This window comes from Aethalodelphis obliquidens, unplaced genomic scaffold, assembly GCF_003676395.1.
Source record: "Aethalodelphis obliquidens isolate GAN/ISIS:26980383/991018 unplaced genomic scaffold, ASM367639v1 scaffold9, whole genome shotgun sequence".
In the NCBI taxonomy this organism is placed as follows: domain Eukaryota; kingdom Metazoa; phylum Chordata; class Mammalia; order Artiodactyla; family Delphinidae; genus Aethalodelphis; species Aethalodelphis obliquidens.
The window spans coordinates 9,448,050-9,464,892 of record NW_020837953.1 but is presented as its reverse complement, the minus strand read 5'-3'; the positions used below and the strand labels follow the sequence as shown (position 1 = coordinate 9,464,892).

The window sequence follows — 16,843 nt, the reverse complement described above, 5'->3', positions numbered from 1 at the left end:
CTTAGGAGGGCTAACAACCCTCCTTTTCATTCTAGATGGCTGCTTGTACGACATATAGATATGACTGCATTTAAGGGTTAAGGCTCACATCAGTGGAATTTTTGGTAGTTCACTCTGATAGGTAAGACTGGCCAGCAAGCTCTCAGAAAAGTTATTTGTTGTCCCTGCTCTGTTACCCACTGTAAGCTCTGCTCTTAAGGGCAGGGAAGCATGGTCCAGCTCCATCCCAGAAAAAGACACACACACAAAAGCTCAATCCCCGAGCTGTGCATTTGCAGTGCTATAGTGATCAGTAAGTTGAATGTATCTGCTTTACATAAAGCCTTAAAAAATTATCTTCAGGAATGCTTTGTTGAACTTAATGCTTCAAAAAAAGGGGGAAAAAAGATGCGGTATTAAAGTTTATTTCTAAGAGATGTAGAATATTGCAGTTTTGAACATTAAATCTGTTGCAACTATAAATCCCTCCATTATTTCCATCCATTCAGAAAAACAAAGCCAAAGGAGAATTTCTTGGGAAGAAACAAAGGGATTTCCCTAGGTGATGAGCTGAAGAGGCAAGGCTTCCCCTGCCCTGTCTCTAGAGGAAGCCATAGCAGCAGTTTCTGTCAATTAACAAATGTTACTGCCACTCTGGCTTTAAAAAGTGACAGGGAGCAGCAGGGCTTTTGTTTAGGACTTTCATGGTTACTTTGTGAGGAGAGTGTAAATCCCCTACAATGAGTTAATTAATTAGACCTAGTTTCTTAAATAAAATCAGCTACATAATATATATACACACATATATATAGTTTTTCTTTCCTAGTTAACATTCTTTCAGTCTTAGGTACATGGACCAAACCCAACACAGCCCTACCCTTACTTCCCACCACACAGTCCTGAACAAACTTCCACTGAGAGCTCTGAGAAGCAGGGAGGCTAGTGCAGCAGCTGTCAGGAACCAAGGCACAGGCACAGGCAGGGCAAACTGAGGGGGTAAACTGAGTTGTGTGGGATAGGCTGCCACTGGCCACCTGGAGTCACAGAACCCTGCCCCCACCCAAAGCAGGGGGTGTGGCGGGGTGTCCAGATCACACTCGAGTTTTCCCATCCCTTACAGTTCTATCTTTTAAAGGCACATCTAGAAATGGTGCAACTGGGGGCTGGGGCAAGCTGCAAGCAGTTGCTACCCAGGGGTTAAGGGGTGACAAGACTCCATGGCAGAGCAGTGAGGCTGTCCTTGCCCTCCCCCAGATGGAGGGGTAGGGGGAATCTTGGAATCCAGCCTGTTTGGGTGGAGGCCTGGGGAGGGGCCAGCAACAGGAAAGACTAGGGCCGTGGTCAATATGCAAGTACTTAACAGGTCTTTGGTGCTTGTGCAGCAGCATCTCCTTTATGTACAATGACCGCTATCGCCAGCAAAGCCGGGGGCGGGGGCGGGGGAAGCTGGAGAGGAATTGCTGGCCTGACTCCACTCCCTACGTTGACCCTCTGTTGCACAAGGGCACAAAGCTCAGGAAGTCTAAACTGCAGCGAATGTACAAGTAGATTTTAGAAAGGGTTTCCTGAAGACAGACCTGGGAAAGTTAACTTCCTTCCCCAGTTCTGCTGAAGATCACGAGACACTGAGCCTGAGCACTACCCAACCAACAGTTTTGCCTCTTGGTCTTCCTCACAGATGAGAAATTCCTAGGCTTTCTCCTTAGATATGAGTTGAGTACTGGAAGGGTCCCTGGAGGGCCCAGGCAGTGAGCAGGGGACAGAGGTTCTAAGGGCCCAGAGAGCTGCCCACCTCACAGGCCCCTGGGCTCCAGGACCAGCCAGTTCTCGGTGACCATCTGCACATCCTGGCCACTCAGAGGCTCCCGCAGCCTCACCTTCACCTCCAGCTTGCCCCCAGTGGGCTTCCTTCCGTCCAGGACCTGTGAGGACCACGGAGAGGGAGATGGTAACTGAGGGGAAAGGGGTGGGGAGCAGGGAGCTCCCTGTGCTCACAGGTGAGGAGAGAGAGGAGCTAAAAGCATCCTGCATCTCAACACCAGAGTCTCCATCTCAGGACAACCCCACCCTCCTGCTGTTTGATGGTGGTGGTTTTAGGTAAGTCTTATTAAAAAAGTCATATGTAAATCCAAATAAGCACCAATGCTCTGAAGTGGAAGTGAGAAACCTAGAGCTCTGCTTACTCAATTTTCCCCACAATCCCCTTGGCAACTCCTGGAAGAAATGCTCTGGCTTCAAGGTGCAGCCTGAAAAATCACTGAGCCCAAAACTTCAGTTCACAGATGGCCCAGAGAAGTGAATGATACCATCACACAGCCACTGTGCAGCAAGGTCAGGACGTGCTTGTCTTTCCAGCCGCCACGCTACTTCCCTCCTATGCAGGAGACGGGGCGGCTGGAGTTCAAAGCAGTGCTACAGAATTGTGAAGTCTAACCAACCTCACTGGGGCTGATACAGGCCCCACTTAAGAACTCCCCCTAACAGGCAGAGGCAATGTAGTGGGAAAAGCCCCAGCCTACGAAGGCATCAGCCAGGGTCTGGGCCTAGTTGTGCCAGAGAGGCTCTGTCCGAGCTTGTGGAACACCCTTCTCCTCTGGGAACCTTAGTTGCCTCATCATCAGGGGCAAGTTCTGGGAGTCCCTGTGAAATTCAGTGAGTTCAGGGAAGCTTAAGGAGCTGTCTGGGGCTGATTCCTAAACACGGACTAGCTGTGTTCTGGTGGGTCCCTCCTCAGGAAATATATTATCAACTTTATGTCCAGAGCTTGTTCTACTTCATCACGTTGCCAGACAACTGCCTCAACCATAACCTGCCCCCAGACACCTAGGAATCTGTGTGTGCCAAGTTGACAGCTGTGATCAGGCCCCTCAAAAGCCCCCTAGTCCACCATCCGTGGGAGCCTGAGTAGTGCAGAGCGTCTTGGAAGGACTGTAGCTACTTCCTCTCTGGGTGACGCTGTGAAGTTTTCTCAGACCCTCTGAATCTCTTCATTTGTGAAATGGGCATAGCACATACTCTATAGCACACTTATGGATATTTTTAAATTAATGGGCACAGAAAACCCACAACAGGGACTGATGTTCAGTGAACGTTGGCTCTTTTCTTGCCAAGTCCTCCGATTTGCCCACCCTACCTCCACAATCTCTCTGATCTCACACTCATTCTCCAGACGCTCCAGTTTCAGGTGGGCTGTGCCGACCAGCTTGTCACTTCTGAAGAAGGATCTGGAAAGCCAAGAGTCAGCAGAGGATTGGACTGGGCAGGGAAGGCAGAAATGAGCTGGCTAAACCCAGCACAAGAAAACTGAATAGTAGCAGGGGCAGCAGCAGCAACAGAAACCAATCCTTCCCCCCAGCCCACCTTGGCAGTGTGACTGACCAGAGCCCTCACCCTTTGTGGAAGATTTCAAACTTGATTCCTTTGCTTTGAATCACCCTCCTGAAGCCCCGGTGGTTTCGGTTGATGTTTAGTTTGAAGAGCTGATTAAATTCTGCAAGAGTGGGGAGAACACAGAGGAACTTGGCTCTCAGGGATTTCCTGACGAAGTGGAAACTGGCTCAGGGCTGGCCTCTCCTCGCAATCTTTCTGCCTGCAATTCGGAGTCACTGCCACCAGAGGGAGGTAGAGAGAGCATCGAGGTCCTGGCCTTGAAGTCCACTTGGACAGTTCTTGTTAGACACAGATCAAACCAAAATGGGAAAGGCTTGGAATTTGGAGTCAGGATTCCTGGATTCAAGTCCTGTTTCCACCATCTCCTTGCTGTGAGGCCCTAGGCAAGTCCCTCTACCTCTCTGAGCTTCAGTTTCCCCAATTACCTTAGAGAAGTAGTAGTAATACCTGCCTTTATCTCCTAAGCTGAGAAGACCAAGTAAGATAATAGATCTGAAAGCACTCTGGAAACACAAGTGCTGCACAGATATATCAGAGGGTGAGAGGGAGGAGAAAGCAGCCCTCACGTGGGTCCTCACCTGGAGAGTTTGTGTTTTTCACCACAGCTGTTTTGTTTTTTTGAGCCTGGTCCTAAAGCAGTGAGAAGAGAGGAGTCAGGACAGCTTGAAAAAACAGAGCTACAGGGCCAGGAACTCTGGGCTACATCAATGCTGAGGGAAGGGACCCACAGAGGGAATGGGCCCAAGGGTCTTCAAACCCCTCCCTATAGCCAGACTCCAGGGATGGGGAGAAATAGAGCACAGGGCCCTGGAAGGGAAGATGGGGTTCACAGGATCCTATTGCTACCTGAATCTCACCAAATTAGGATAGTGGAACTCAAACCGCACAAAGGCATCCAAGTCATCAGGGGTCACCCCTATGAAGGAGAAGCAGGAGTCAGGGTCAGAGGGAGTAGCCAGGAGTCCAGCACTTGATGCAGAGGGAGAGCCAGTGCCTCCTTAAGCAGCTAGGAGTGGAGAGTCTAGACAAGTGCCTCTTAGAGTAGGGGTGGCCCTAGGGCTACCTGGAGGGGCTGGGAGGTTCATTCCCCGGACAACAATCAGATGCATTTCTGTGCTGTTCAGTTCTGCGAAGATCCTAGAGCCACGAAGCAAGGAGAAAGAGCCCAAAGTGAAGGAGAGCAGTAGGAAAAGGTCCCCTCTTCCAGTGGCTGCCTACCCAGCAGGGTGGTGGCCAAGAGGAGAATGGGCCCAGGGAAGCAAAGCTTGTCTGAGTAGAAGCAGCAGAGCTGGCGTGCAGACCTCGGTCTGTGACCCCTAGTCCAGGGCTCTTTCCCCAGCCACCACACAGCTCTGAGTCCCTCCTCACAGACAGGCACCATGTCCTACTGCTCCCCAGCCCCAGGGCCTACTTCAGGGTCAAGCCTGGGAAGCTTCACTCAAGGGGCCTAAGTCTCCACCCCTGGCTCCCAGCTTCTTGCCCAGTCCCTGCCTGGAGCCACGGTCTCCCTTAGGCTTTGGCACCTCACAGTTTGGAATGTCTTCAGCTCAAAGTGGTGGCTGGGAGGGTCAAGGCCCTGGGCCTGGGCCAGCTGCAGGATCTCAAGCTGCTTCTTGCGGTCTTGAGCAAGATTCTCAAACCTGACAGGGACAGGTGTGCACATCAGCATGGCAGGGCTCATTTTCTGCTCCCCACCCCACAAGCTCCAGCCCCAGCCCCGCACTTACCGGGTAGTCTCGGCCACATTGCCCTGGTGCATAAACTGCTTGGAGAACAGCACACACTTCTGAAAATGGGGGCTCAGAGTGAATCCAGAGTCCAGAGCAGGACCCGTCTAGGTTGGCCTTCGAGGCCTGACTTCTGAAAGGTCCAACCTTCTATAGACTCACCCCTCTCCTCCAACACGTACCTCAAGTTCACTGCTCCCAAGTCCCATTGCACTTCTCTGAGTTTTTGCTGTTTCCTCTCCTGAGGATAGCCATTCCCCTAAATTCCCTTAGCAAACTCCTATTCTTCATTAAAACCTAACAGAAAGGGACTTCCCTGGTGGCGCAGTGGTTAAGAATCCGCCTGCCAATTCAGGGGACACGAGTTCGAGCCCTGGTCTGGGCAGATCCCACATGCCGCGGAGCAACTAAGCCTGTGCGCCACAACTACTGAGCCTGAGCTCTAGAGCCCACGAGCCACAACTATTGAGCCGGCGAGCCACAACTACTGAAGCCTGTGCTCCTAGAGCCCGTGTTCCACAACAAGAGAAGCCACGGCAATAAGAAGCCCGCACACAGCAATGAAGAGTAGCCCCAGCTTGCCGCAACTAGAGAAAGCCCACGCGCAGCAAAAAAGACCAAGGCAGCCAAAAATAAACTAATTAATAAATTAAAAAAAAAACCTAATAGAAATATCACTTTAGAAAGCAGACTTGCAGGCAGCCGTTCAGATAGATACACATACACCCAGTTATACATCTATGTATATCTTACATACATACATACACACACACACACACACACACACACACACACACACACACACACGCATATCTGTCTCCCCAAACACTTCTTCCTCCCATCTTCAAAGTAATTCCCCCTGCACTCTGTTTGAACTTCATAACCACCCTGGCAAGAGGGGCATTAATCATTCATTTTATAGATGAGGAAAATGTGGTTCAGAGAAGGGAAGTGCCTTACCCAAGATCACACAGCCAAGTAAGTAGAAGAGCTAGAATTTGAATCCTATCTTGCCTTTCACCAAGGGGAGGCTGTGGGCACTGAAAGGGGAGGACAGACAAGCAGTTTACTGACCTCATGTTGCTCCAGAAGCATTTTTTGTAGCTGGGCATACACCTCCTCAGCCTTCTGAGAGAGTCGCAGGTCCTCATGGTGGATCAGGATGAAGTCGCCCTCCTCATCCGTTAAGGGTGAAGGCACCTGCCCAGGTCACAAGGCCCCTCAGGGGCCTCAAGAGTTAGATTATTCCTCTACTGAGCCTAACAGACACAGGAATCCAAACGAAATGCTTCTCCAGCCTCTAGTAACCTCCAGTGATGGGAACTCATTGCCTGCCATCCTATCCCAGGCTGCTACAATGCTCTGCTTTCCTCTGGCCTTGCCCGTCCTGGTCAGCTCTCACCACAGGCAGCCCCCCTGGCCTCCCCTGGCCTCTCTTGGGGTCCTGGGACAGAGAGATGCATAAGCACAAGGCTTTCTCAGCTGTCACCACATCCTACTCAGGTCCCACCTCCTCCAAGCAGCCACCTTGTTCAGTCTGCATGTCCAGCCGGCCACCCACCTCTCTGCCTGAGAAGTCCTGCTGCTCATTAACCAGGCGACACTCACCTTGGAGAGGTCCACAGGTCGGCCAGCCCGCACCTGGATGATCTGAGCCTCAAGGGATTTGGCCACCCGCAGATGGGCTTTGGCCTGCTCCAGGTCCTGGCCACGCTTGGCCTGCAGGGCTGCCCGCTGGTATTGCAGTTTCCGTGCCTGCAGCAGGGCCACCTGTTCTTGCACTGGAGGGAGGGGACGCTGGTCAGAGCCATGCCTGCCTCTCACTAGAGCCTTCACTCCTCCATCCCTCTTCTCCCCAACTCACCAGCCGGACTCAGTGACTCCTTAGAACTCGAGGCTTTGGGCTCAGGCAGGGGCCGGAATGAAGGGACCAGAGGCTGTGCTGGCTTCTTGGCCACTGGGGCCTGGGCTGGGGGCTCATCCTGCAGGTGCCCAGGAGGCTGTCACAGGAGGCTGTTCCCCACCCCGGCCATGGCAGTTTCCAGACTCGGGCTCTCTTCCTAACACTGTACTACTTACTCACTGTGTGACCTGAAAGGAATGGCTTTCCCTCGTGGGCCCTAGAGAGTCTCAGAGCTAGAAGAAGCCTCAAAAGCTCTCTGAGCTAACCTCCCAACATGAGACAGCAGGGTAATGGGGATCAAACCTGGGCTCTGGAGTCAGAAACACCTTGGTCTGAATCCAGCTCTGCTAATTCCTAGCTGGGTGCCCTTGCCCAAGTTTTTTCTCTGTAAAGTAGAAGAAAGAATATCTACCTCGCTGGACACCAGTGTTTGGGTTCACCCCTCATCTGCTGTTTCCCCCCACCAACCCCTGGAGCCTCGGGCACTCAGCCAAACCTTGTCCTCGTCCTCGTCTTCCTCTGCGGGGGCTGCATCCTCCGAGGAGGCCAGTTTCTGGGCAGCTGCTAAAGTAGCTGCCACCACGTCCTCCTCGGTACCCACAGTGGGCTCCCAGCCAGGTATAGGGGGGAATCCTGTAGAAGAGAGACAACGGGGAGAGGGTTCGGGTAGCCCTGGGGAGGCACCCGATTGCTGCCGGTCCTGTGTGGGTCCTCCTGGGCACGGCTGGGATGGGTGCCTCCCCCAGAGCGGAGGCAGATCTGTGAGAAATCGTTTCCCCTTCCCCCCATCCTGCTCAGGGACCTCATAAGCCCCCAGGCCAAGCCCCACTCACCTGGAGGAACAGGCAGCTCAGCAAAGTCAACTTTCCGTCCTGCTCGGTGGGCTCGAATGGCATCTTGATATTGCTGCAGGGAAGGAAGGGAGGGGTTGATGGTGGGCAGCAGTCTGCAGGCTCCACTCAGGGAGAGACAGGAAGAGGACAAAGACAGCAGCCCCAGGAGGAAAAAGCACCCCTGAGGCAGCAAGAGCTCCAGAGAGAGACAGACAGATGAAGACTCAAAGACCAGGGAGCAGACAGACAGCAGCCAGCCAAGGAGGGAGGCTGCAGGCCCACCTTGGCAATACGCTCGTGCATCCGGGCCTTGCGCTCATCCCCACTGCCCCGAGCCTGGGTGCCTGCCTCACGGTACTTGTTCAGCCTCTGCTGCAGGGCGTCTAGCACTGTCTGTGGCTCAGCAGGGGCCACTTGAAAGGAGAAAGGAGACGGCCTCAGCTCTGCCTGCCTCCCCCCAGGCCCCTACTCCATAGTCTCATCATCCGGTCCTACCTGGGGTGGCCGGGATGTCAGGGGCCATCACTGGCTGCACTCGCTCTACTGCTGGGTGTACCTCTGCGGGTGCTGTGGAGGCCTTGGAAGCCTGTGGGAGGGGCTTCAGGTCTGGGGGACCCAGAGCAGAGGTGTAGATGTAGGTGTGGGTGGGGTGCCTGGTCAGCCCCAGCCCCAGCCTGAGCAGGCTCCCCCCGCCCATTCCCACACTGACCCTCAGGTGCTGGGGGCATGGCACTCAGGTCGACAGGCTGCCCCTTCTCCAGGGCCTCCAGGACGGCCCCAAATCTCTGCAGCAGGAAGAAAAGCAGGTGTGGGCATAAGCCAGGGAACCCCAAGGATCTGGGCTGAAAAACTCCCCCCCAGGCCAGTCTCACTGAAGCCCAGTCGAGCTGTGTGACCTTGAGCAGGTCACCGCCCCATCTGTGAAATGAGAGATTGGACACAGGACCTCTGAACCAGATGCCATACCTTCCCAATCCTCATGAGCTCTCGGGCACGATCTAGGTCTCCAGCCCGCTTGGCGTTCAGGGCAGCCACTTTGTACTCTCTCTGTCGGGCCAACAGCAAGGCCCGTGGGTCTGGGTCTGAATCAGGGGGCCCAGAAATACTAGGGCTGCCCAAGAGGCTTGTCTCAGGCTTGGAGGGGTTGTCTATGGAGAAACAAAAAGTCCACAGAGAGGACATGAAGGTCAAAGAAGAAGGTCACCAGTGCCTCCAGGTCTGGTTGGCCTGAGGACCTCTTAGGGAAGGTGTGACTGACAGCAAGGGAACAATGGCAGGATGGGGAGGCAGGCCTTGGGCTCTGACCTTGGGAACCAGGATGGGATCTGACTCTCTCCAGATACCTGGCTCCACGGAGGGGGGAGCTGGGGGTTCTGCTTCAGGGTTCCTGCTGGTTGTTTCCTGAGGGGCCAGGGGCCTCTTGCCCAAGGCCACTGGAGGTGGGATCTCATCCTCACTGATCTTCCTGCCTTTCCTCACAGCAGCCAGCTGGGACTCCAGAGTCTGAGGGAGAGAAGAACCAGAAACCTAGCCAGCCATCACGGCCTGGACCCTGCTCAAAGACAGGCCCAGGATCCTTCCCCTCTGCGAGGCTGGCGGGGAGGCTTCCCCTCCGCTGGCCCAAGCTCCTCCGGTGCCTCACCCTCTGCCCTCACCGCCCTCAGCCCCACGACTAGCCCTGCTCCCCAGTCGAGCCCAACCCACCTTCAGGCCGCGCTCACAGCGCCTGGCTTTGGCCGCTTCACCTGTCTCCTTGGCACTGGCCACCGCCTCCCGGTAGTTGTGGATCCGATCCTCCAGCAGAGCCTGCAGCCCCTGAGGCCCTGCAGCCTGTAGATACTTGAGTTCAGGGCCCCACCACTCCAGGGCCAGCCAGGCCCTTGCTGCTCCCTCCCTGCAAGGAAGCTGCCCCGGAAAACGAAGCTCTTGGATTCAAGGAGAAGGAAGAACCTAAAAGCCTCAAGGTGGGAGGCAAAGACTCACTGGAGAGGCCAGAGGCCGTGTCAGAGGCAAACACAGAGGCCCAGACAATCTGTGGAGGCCAGGAAATGGCTGCAGGGGGCGGTCTGGGAGAACAGAGAGGCCTTTGAGGCCGGCAACCACCAAGGAGTTTCTTGGGCTCAGCCTCTGCTTGGGGCAGCTGCTGAAGGAGGGCCCTGGAAAGAGTTCACAGTATTCCCAGGCAAGCCGTGCTCCGTGTGTGTTATACATGGACATGCAGGCACAAAGGACATGGACAAAGGCACGATGGACCCTCCAGAACCCACCTGAGCCTCTGGGACTGAAGCTGTTAGGAGAGCTGTCTGCACTGGAGGTTCAATGTTCTCCTGTTCCTTCTCAGAGCCACCTGGGCTGGCTGTCTCCTCGCCATCCAAGGGCCCAGCCTCCTCATCTGCACCCAGGACCTCCTGCAGCTCAGTCTGGGGAGACACAAGTCCCAGGAGCTGGGGAGCCTCATGACCAGACCCACGACAGGACCCGAGAATCAAGGACACTCTCCCCCAGCAGTATTTCCCAGTATCACTCACTGTGCCTGAAAGTCCCCTTTACCAAAACACTCCTTTAATCTGACCAGGGATAGGCTTGAAATCAGTGAAGCCTCCAAATCTGAAAATCCCCAAGTACAGAGCTCAGACCACACATCAAAGGGGACAGATCTCACACCACACAGTCAGGAAAAGGGCCCAGGAAGGGCAAGGCACTCAGTCAACATCAGCGCACACAGAGGGAAGCACCCCAGGCCTCCTCCGCAGGCTTGACCACAGAGCCCTCCAACACCAGCCCGGCAGACGCACCAGCAAGTCTGCATCGTCCTCCAGCCCTTCCTCCTCCTCCTCCTCCACATCCCGCAGGCAGTCTGCCGCCAACTTCTCGATGTGGGCCATAGGCAGTGGGGCTGGGGGAAGAGGGTCACAGCAACTCAGAGAAGATTCCCAAGGAGTAAAGGAGGGACTTCAATCCACTGAGCTGGCAGGCACACCCAGGTAGAAATCCTCCTTCCCCTCGACAGCCAAAGTCCCACCTCTGCTCTTCCTTTATGACCCAGTGCAGAAGACCCTCAGCAGGGAAACCTGTCCAGGCCCTCCAACAGGCAACAAGCTGCTCCCTTCTTGGCACTTTTGCTGTGGTAGTTATTCACAGACATATCCATCCATTCCCCCTAACCACACCTTTCACATATATAAAGATTTTTAACATTCATTTGAGCTTCACAGTAATTCTGCAAGACACGTAATACTGGGAACTCCTGGCGGTCCAGAGGTTAGGACTCTGCGCTTTCACTGCCGAGGGCCTGGGTTCAATCCCTGGTTGGGGAACTAAGATCCCACAAGCTGTGCAGTGTAGCCAAAAAAAAAAAAAAAAAAAAAAAAAGACAGGTAATACTATCCACATTTTATGTATAAGTAAACTGAGAACTTTATTAATTTTCCTAACATTGCAATCCTGGTAAATGGCAGAGCCAAGATTCAAACCCAGGCTCATCAAACCCAAAGCAGGTTTGGACTGAGAGAGAAGTGATGGCCATCGTTCTCCCCAACCAGTGAGCCCCTTCTTGGGTCCTCTCCTTGTCCTCAGCTCAGGAGCACACGGGATGGGAGATGGTTCTTTCTAAGGGTTCCTGGTTTAGACCCTCTGACCCTCCCAGGCTTCAGGTCTCTGTCCTCTTCCAAGCTGGGGAGGGAGATACCACTTATTCATTCATTTGACACAATTTCTGTGCACTCATTATGTGCCCAGTTCAGCCTGTGCTGAGCCCCTAGTCTATACCAGGCCCTGGCTAGGGCTAAGGATAGGGACCTGAGTCAGCCTGCGACTCAGACTGCTGACTGTCCACAAGGGAGAGGGCGCAGTCCAGAAAGGAGTGAGCTCCCCATCACACAGCCAAGTGAGCAGGGCAAGATGGCCTCTTGGTGGGAATGCTGCAGAAGGGACATGGATATCAGAAGGACCGGATGATCTGGCCGGCTCCCCACCCCCTGCAGAGCCCACCTGGCCCCAGCATCAAGTGCTCCAAACTCACCCTGCCCCTTGGGTGCTGGCTTCTTGCCTGTGGTCCCTGCTTCCCCAGTGAGGGCCAGCAGCTCAGCCTCCAGGTCCCCATCATCTTCAGTCTCCTCCATCCCCAGCAGCATGTCCTCAGGGCTGAACTCCATAAACAGCCCAAGCTGAGAGGAGACACACAACGAGGCAGAGGGTGGAGCCCAGCCCCAGAGCCAGCCTCCAGGAGCTCAGCGGCTCCTTCGCTGTCTGTGGGGCCTAATGTGCAGAAAGGGAAACTGAGGCCTGCAACATTACCCCGTGGGATGCTTATCTCCCTGGTGACTCTACAAAGAACCCAGTAAGACCACACTACCATTATGATTACTAGCAACACTAACAGCACTAGTTGCCGGGCAGGGTACGTAGCAGCACTCCATGTGACCATCTCAGTTACTTCTCATAATCCTGAGATACGTCCTATTTTCTTTTAAATTGTGGTAAAACACATGTAGTGTGAAAACCACCATCTTAACAGCTTTTAAGTGTAGAGTTCAGCGGCGTTAAGTACATCCACATTGTTATGCAGCAATCACCACCATCCGTCCACAGAACACTTATCTTGCAAAACTGAAACTCTGTAAACTCTGTACCCATTAAACAACTCCCCATTGCCCCCCCCCACCCCGTAACCACTATTCTACTCTTTGTCTCTATGACTTTGACTACTCTAAGGTAGGTCCTATTTTTATCTCCATTTTCAGATGAAACTGAGACAGCCTTGTAAGTGGCAGAGCTAGAATTTAAAATAAGGTCTTGTGTCTTGAGTCTATGCCCCTTATCCTACCACCTCCCTTACCTGCCTCTTTTAAGACAATAAAAATGGGCTAAGAAGTCTCAGAACTTGCACCCAGAAGAAATAAAGGGAGAAAATTAGAGACCCCATCAGTCCCCGACTTGGGCCACAGCCCAAGTCGTGGGCAGGCAAAGCTGTGGCCCTAAATGAGGAATCCATGAGCGCACTGAGACTCCATCAGAACACCCTAAACTCTGGCGGTTCTTGAACCCTCCAGGTCATTCACACGGAGGTGGCCACGGCAGGAGGAAGCCTGGGATGAAACACACGAGAGTTCAGGCCTCATCTCCCACAGGTGTGTGGCAGGGGCGGGTCAGAGGGTCTCTAAGGGTTCTGCCAACTCCAGGAGGCATGGCTCAAAGTCTCTAGACGAACAGGGAAACCACACACGTGACCCAGTTTGCCCGAGTTGTCAGAGACCCTCACGCTCAGACTGACCCAGAGGTGAAGGTGAAGGTAAAGGAGGCTGTATATCCGTACCTGCTTGGCAGCTGCCACACCCTGGTCACTGGCCTGAGGGCCCTTCCGAGGTCTTGGCCCTGGCATCTTGGCAGCCTGGACGCTCCTCTAATGGGGAGTCGCAGAGGCTCAGACTGGAGCAGCCTAGAAGCCCCGCCCCCAATGGGTGTGGTTAGTAAACTCCCAACTCAGAGAAAGAAGGCAATGCTTAACACCCAAGGCTGAAACTCCAGCCCTGGAAGTATAGCACTGAAGCAAGCACCATGGAAGATGAAAGGGACGTGGCCACCTGTTAATAGGCTTAAGGGGGGGAGTGTGGACACAATAAAAAGTTACCGAACTGACTGACAAATTCGTATTAAACCCAAGTGGCTGAGTGGTGAGTGGCTTAAGAAGGCAGGTTCAGGGAAGTAACTCTAGGTACAGGGTGGGTATAAGGCTGGGTAGGATTCAGAAAGGCTCTAAAACTGTGCTGTTAAACACAGTAGCCATATGTGGCTGTGTATGTTCAAATTTAATCAAGTTAAAAATCCTGTTCCTCAGCTAGTGGCTACCATCAGCCAGCACAAATAATGAACATTTTCATCACTGCAGAAAGTTCTATTGGACAGTTCTGCTCTAGAGAAATCTGACTCAGCATTCTGATTCACTCAGAGACCTCACAACCATTCATAGGACCTACTGTGCATCAGAGTGTCCTGGGCATTGGGAGCGCAAGAATGAATCTGACATGGTGTCAGTCCTCAAAGAACATTTACATGGTGGAGCGTCCCTTATCACTGGACAAAACCCACACAGGGCTGCGCCAGGGGCCATGGGTGCCCAGGGGCGGCCCCTTACCCAGCAGAGAGAAAAGGCTTCTTGGAGACGGTGGTGCCCATGCTGAGTTATGAAGGTTTTGGGGGGAAGGAAGGGGAATAGGATTCCAAACATAGGGAACAACCTGATAATGGTTCTGAGGTGACAACAGCTTGACCTGCACAGGAAAACTATCCTGGGATTAGTGGGGCATAAAGTGTGAGGCAAGAAATGGTACAAGCGAAGCTGAAAATGTGAGCAAGAGGCAAAAGAGAAAAACCTTTAAGCCTAAAGGAGTTTGGGCATGATTCTGAAGGCAATGGACGTGATGCGATCAGGTCGGCGATTCAGAAACATCCCTCTGGCTGCAGAAAGGAAGGAAGTAGGAGGGCGAACCCAGGCTGGAAGCCGTCTCGGCACCGAGCATCTTGCAACAGTCTCGGCGAAAGGGGAGAAGCTGAGACAGCGTGGGGGCGGCATTGGGGATGGAGAGAAGTGGACCGACTCCAGTTAGGGGGTAAAATCAACAGGGCTCGGAGGTTAACTAGATGTGCACTCACGGGAGGGGGCGCTCAGGATGACTCCAGGCGTCAGATTTCAGTGACTTGGGTGAACAGCTGGCGGTCAACTAAGCGGGTGACACGGAGTCAGCGGGTCAGTGAGACGCACCAAGTCTGCGGCTCCGGGGGCACCGGGCTGGGGGCAGCGGTGCTGTACCAGGCCCGGGCTCAGGCGAGAGAAGGGCAGGGAGTGCGCAGGGGAGGGGAAGCCGGGGACCCCACTCCCGAGCTGCAGGACGCGCCGCCCTGCCCTGCCCAGCCGCCTCCATCTCCCCCGCCGTCCCCTCCTCTTCCCTCGCCAGTGGGCGGGATCGCGGCATACCTCGAGGCGGATCCGAAACCGACCTGGGCCTTCTCCCGCCGGGGACCGCCCAGGCCTCCCGCGGCCCCTGGGCCGCCGAGGAAGCCGCGACAGGAAGCGCCCCGGCGGGAGGCGCCTCGCGCTCTAACACGTGACTCCACGACCGGTGCGGCGCGTATTACGCATGCGCAAGGCAAAGCGGGCGTGGCGCTCCAACAGGTGACTCCAAGGGTGAGGTTCTCAGCGCGCAGGCGCCTTCGGGCAGGTAACGCAAAGTTTTCACGGAGGGTTGTTGTACAGTTCAGGGTTGTCCGGCTGCTTGTGCAAACGCAGCAGGTTTGAACCCTGTCCTTGCCCATTTATTAATACAATTTACCCGCCAAGCTTCTCCCTCACTCCCACTCTGAGGCTGTTTGGGCGTAAGCTCACTTATCTAGCCTCAAGTCCTCGTCCCGCCCCTCGGCGTGGAGGTGAGGATGGTGCAGCCTCCGCCCTAGAGGAGCGGTTTCTCTGCTCACCATCTTCCGCAGTGCCCTGTGTAACTGAGTCTCTAAGAAAGAGAAATGGGGCTCACCATCTTCTTCTTATTCAGCACTTAAATGTACCTTTTCCAATCAGAAGGCGGGTTGAATACTTAAGATATGAAAGGCAGTGTTCATTGCACCTCTTTATAAAGTTACTTCAGACAGTTCTTACTGTCTTTTAACACCAAGTTCTTACTCCGCTATCCGGTAGGGCAATGCAATGCAATTGGAGGGTAGGGGGAAGGAATCTTCCATCTAAAACCTTGCAAATCACTTCCTCCTGCCTATTTCCTAAACTTTTATCTTCCAGTTTCCTTGGACAAAGAGCTTTTCCACCTCCTTATTGCTTTTTGGTGATTTCCTGAAGAAGAGACTGTCTTTACTATTTTAAAATGGAATGTTCAGGGAACTCCCTGGTGGTCCAGAGGTTAGGACTCTGTGCTCTCACTGCTGAGGCCCCGACTGCAGTTCTTGGTCTGGGAACTAAGAGGCTGCAAGCCATAAGGTAGAGCAGCCAAAAAAAAAAAAAAAAAAAAAGAATGTTGAAAAGAAATAAAATGGAAGTTTCACTCCCATATTTCTTCTCATTAAACTTTAAAATGTTTTATAATGAAACATTTAAGACATACAAAAATGTACAATATTTCACATTTGCTAGAATGCAAACTCCATAAAGGCAGGAGCTTTTGTTTGTTCTTTAACTTCAGTGTCTAGAGCAGTGCATGGTACACAGTAGGCACTAAATAAATAGTTACTATTTATTGTGTGAATTAACAAATACATGGGCACTTACGCAAGTTTAAGAAAAACCAGTACAATACTCTTGAAGCCCCCTCGCCACCTCTCATGTTACAACCCTTTCCCAAAGAGATATTCAATCTCCTGAATTTGGTGTTTATTATTCCTGAGCATTTCTACTATGTATGTGTACATCCTTAAGCAAACCATAGTATTTTTTTTTGCAAGCTTTGACATTATATCATTGTTATCACTGCAGATATTCTTCAACTCCTTTTTTTACTCGACCTTGTTTTTAGCTTCATCCATTGATACTTATTATTTTTCATTTCTGTATGTTATCTCACAGTATGAAAATAATTCACTTTTCCAATGGCTTGCCATTACAGTGCTATGAATATTCTTGTATATAATTCCTGGTGTTTACATGTGTTTCTCTAGGGTATATTCCTAGGAGTGAAATTGGGGGCTCATAGGATTTTATAGACTAAATATTTCCAAATTATCTCCAATGCAGTTGTTCTAGTTTACACTTACATCAATGGGGCATTTGGTTTCCAATTGTTCCATATCACCATGGAAAGATTTTTTTTTAATAGATGTGAAAGTGTTTTGACTTGCAGGCCTCTTTTACTATGTTTCCATTTTGGTGGTTATATTTCTTATTCTGTGGATGCCTTATTTACCCATTTTCCTTTTTCTTATTGTATAATGCTTTAAAATATTCTGATACTGATCCTTAGTCCATTACGAGCAGTTATAAATATATGTATCTATGTATTTTTTGAGCTATTTAA

General features: G+C 52.6%; 1 protein-coding gene across 6 annotated transcripts; it reads right to left on the bottom strand.

Moving 5' to 3' along the window:
- Positions 1–388: 388 nt before the first annotated feature.
- On the bottom strand, positions 389–15,158 carry CC2D1B (coiled-coil and C2 domain containing 1B). Of its 6 annotated transcripts, XM_027108544.1 has the most exons (25): positions 14,806–14,922; positions 14,484–14,551; positions 13,147–13,269; positions 11,854–11,998; positions 10,628–10,728; positions 10,100–10,252; positions 9,537–9,662; positions 9,176–9,335; positions 8,799–8,980; positions 8,542–8,617; positions 8,328–8,438; positions 8,115–8,245; positions 7,833–7,905; positions 7,496–7,632; positions 6,961–7,078; positions 6,705–6,877; positions 6,171–6,296; positions 5,097–5,155; positions 4,893–5,009; positions 4,433–4,506; positions 4,227–4,285; positions 3,948–3,999; positions 3,370–3,469; positions 3,113–3,203; positions 389–1,901 (listed from the first exon to the last, which is right to left on the bottom strand). In XM_027108544.1, the coding sequence occupies exons 3-25, from the start codon at positions 13,210–13,212 to the stop codon at positions 1,773–1,775; spliced, it is 2,559 nt and encodes an 852-aa protein (XP_026964345.1). In that variant the 5' UTR covers positions 13,213–13,269; positions 14,484–14,551; positions 14,806–14,922; the 3' UTR covers positions 389–1,772. The 6 variants fall into 6 exon arrangements, with proteins under 6 accessions (XP_026964345.1, XP_026964348.1, XP_026964346.1 ...); XM_027108547.1 differs by lacking the exon at positions 10,628–10,728 and having other exon boundaries at positions 14,806–14,916; XM_027108545.1 differs by lacking the exon at positions 14,484–14,551 and having other exon boundaries at positions 14,806–14,906.
- Positions 15,159–16,843: the final 1,685 nt, after the last annotated feature.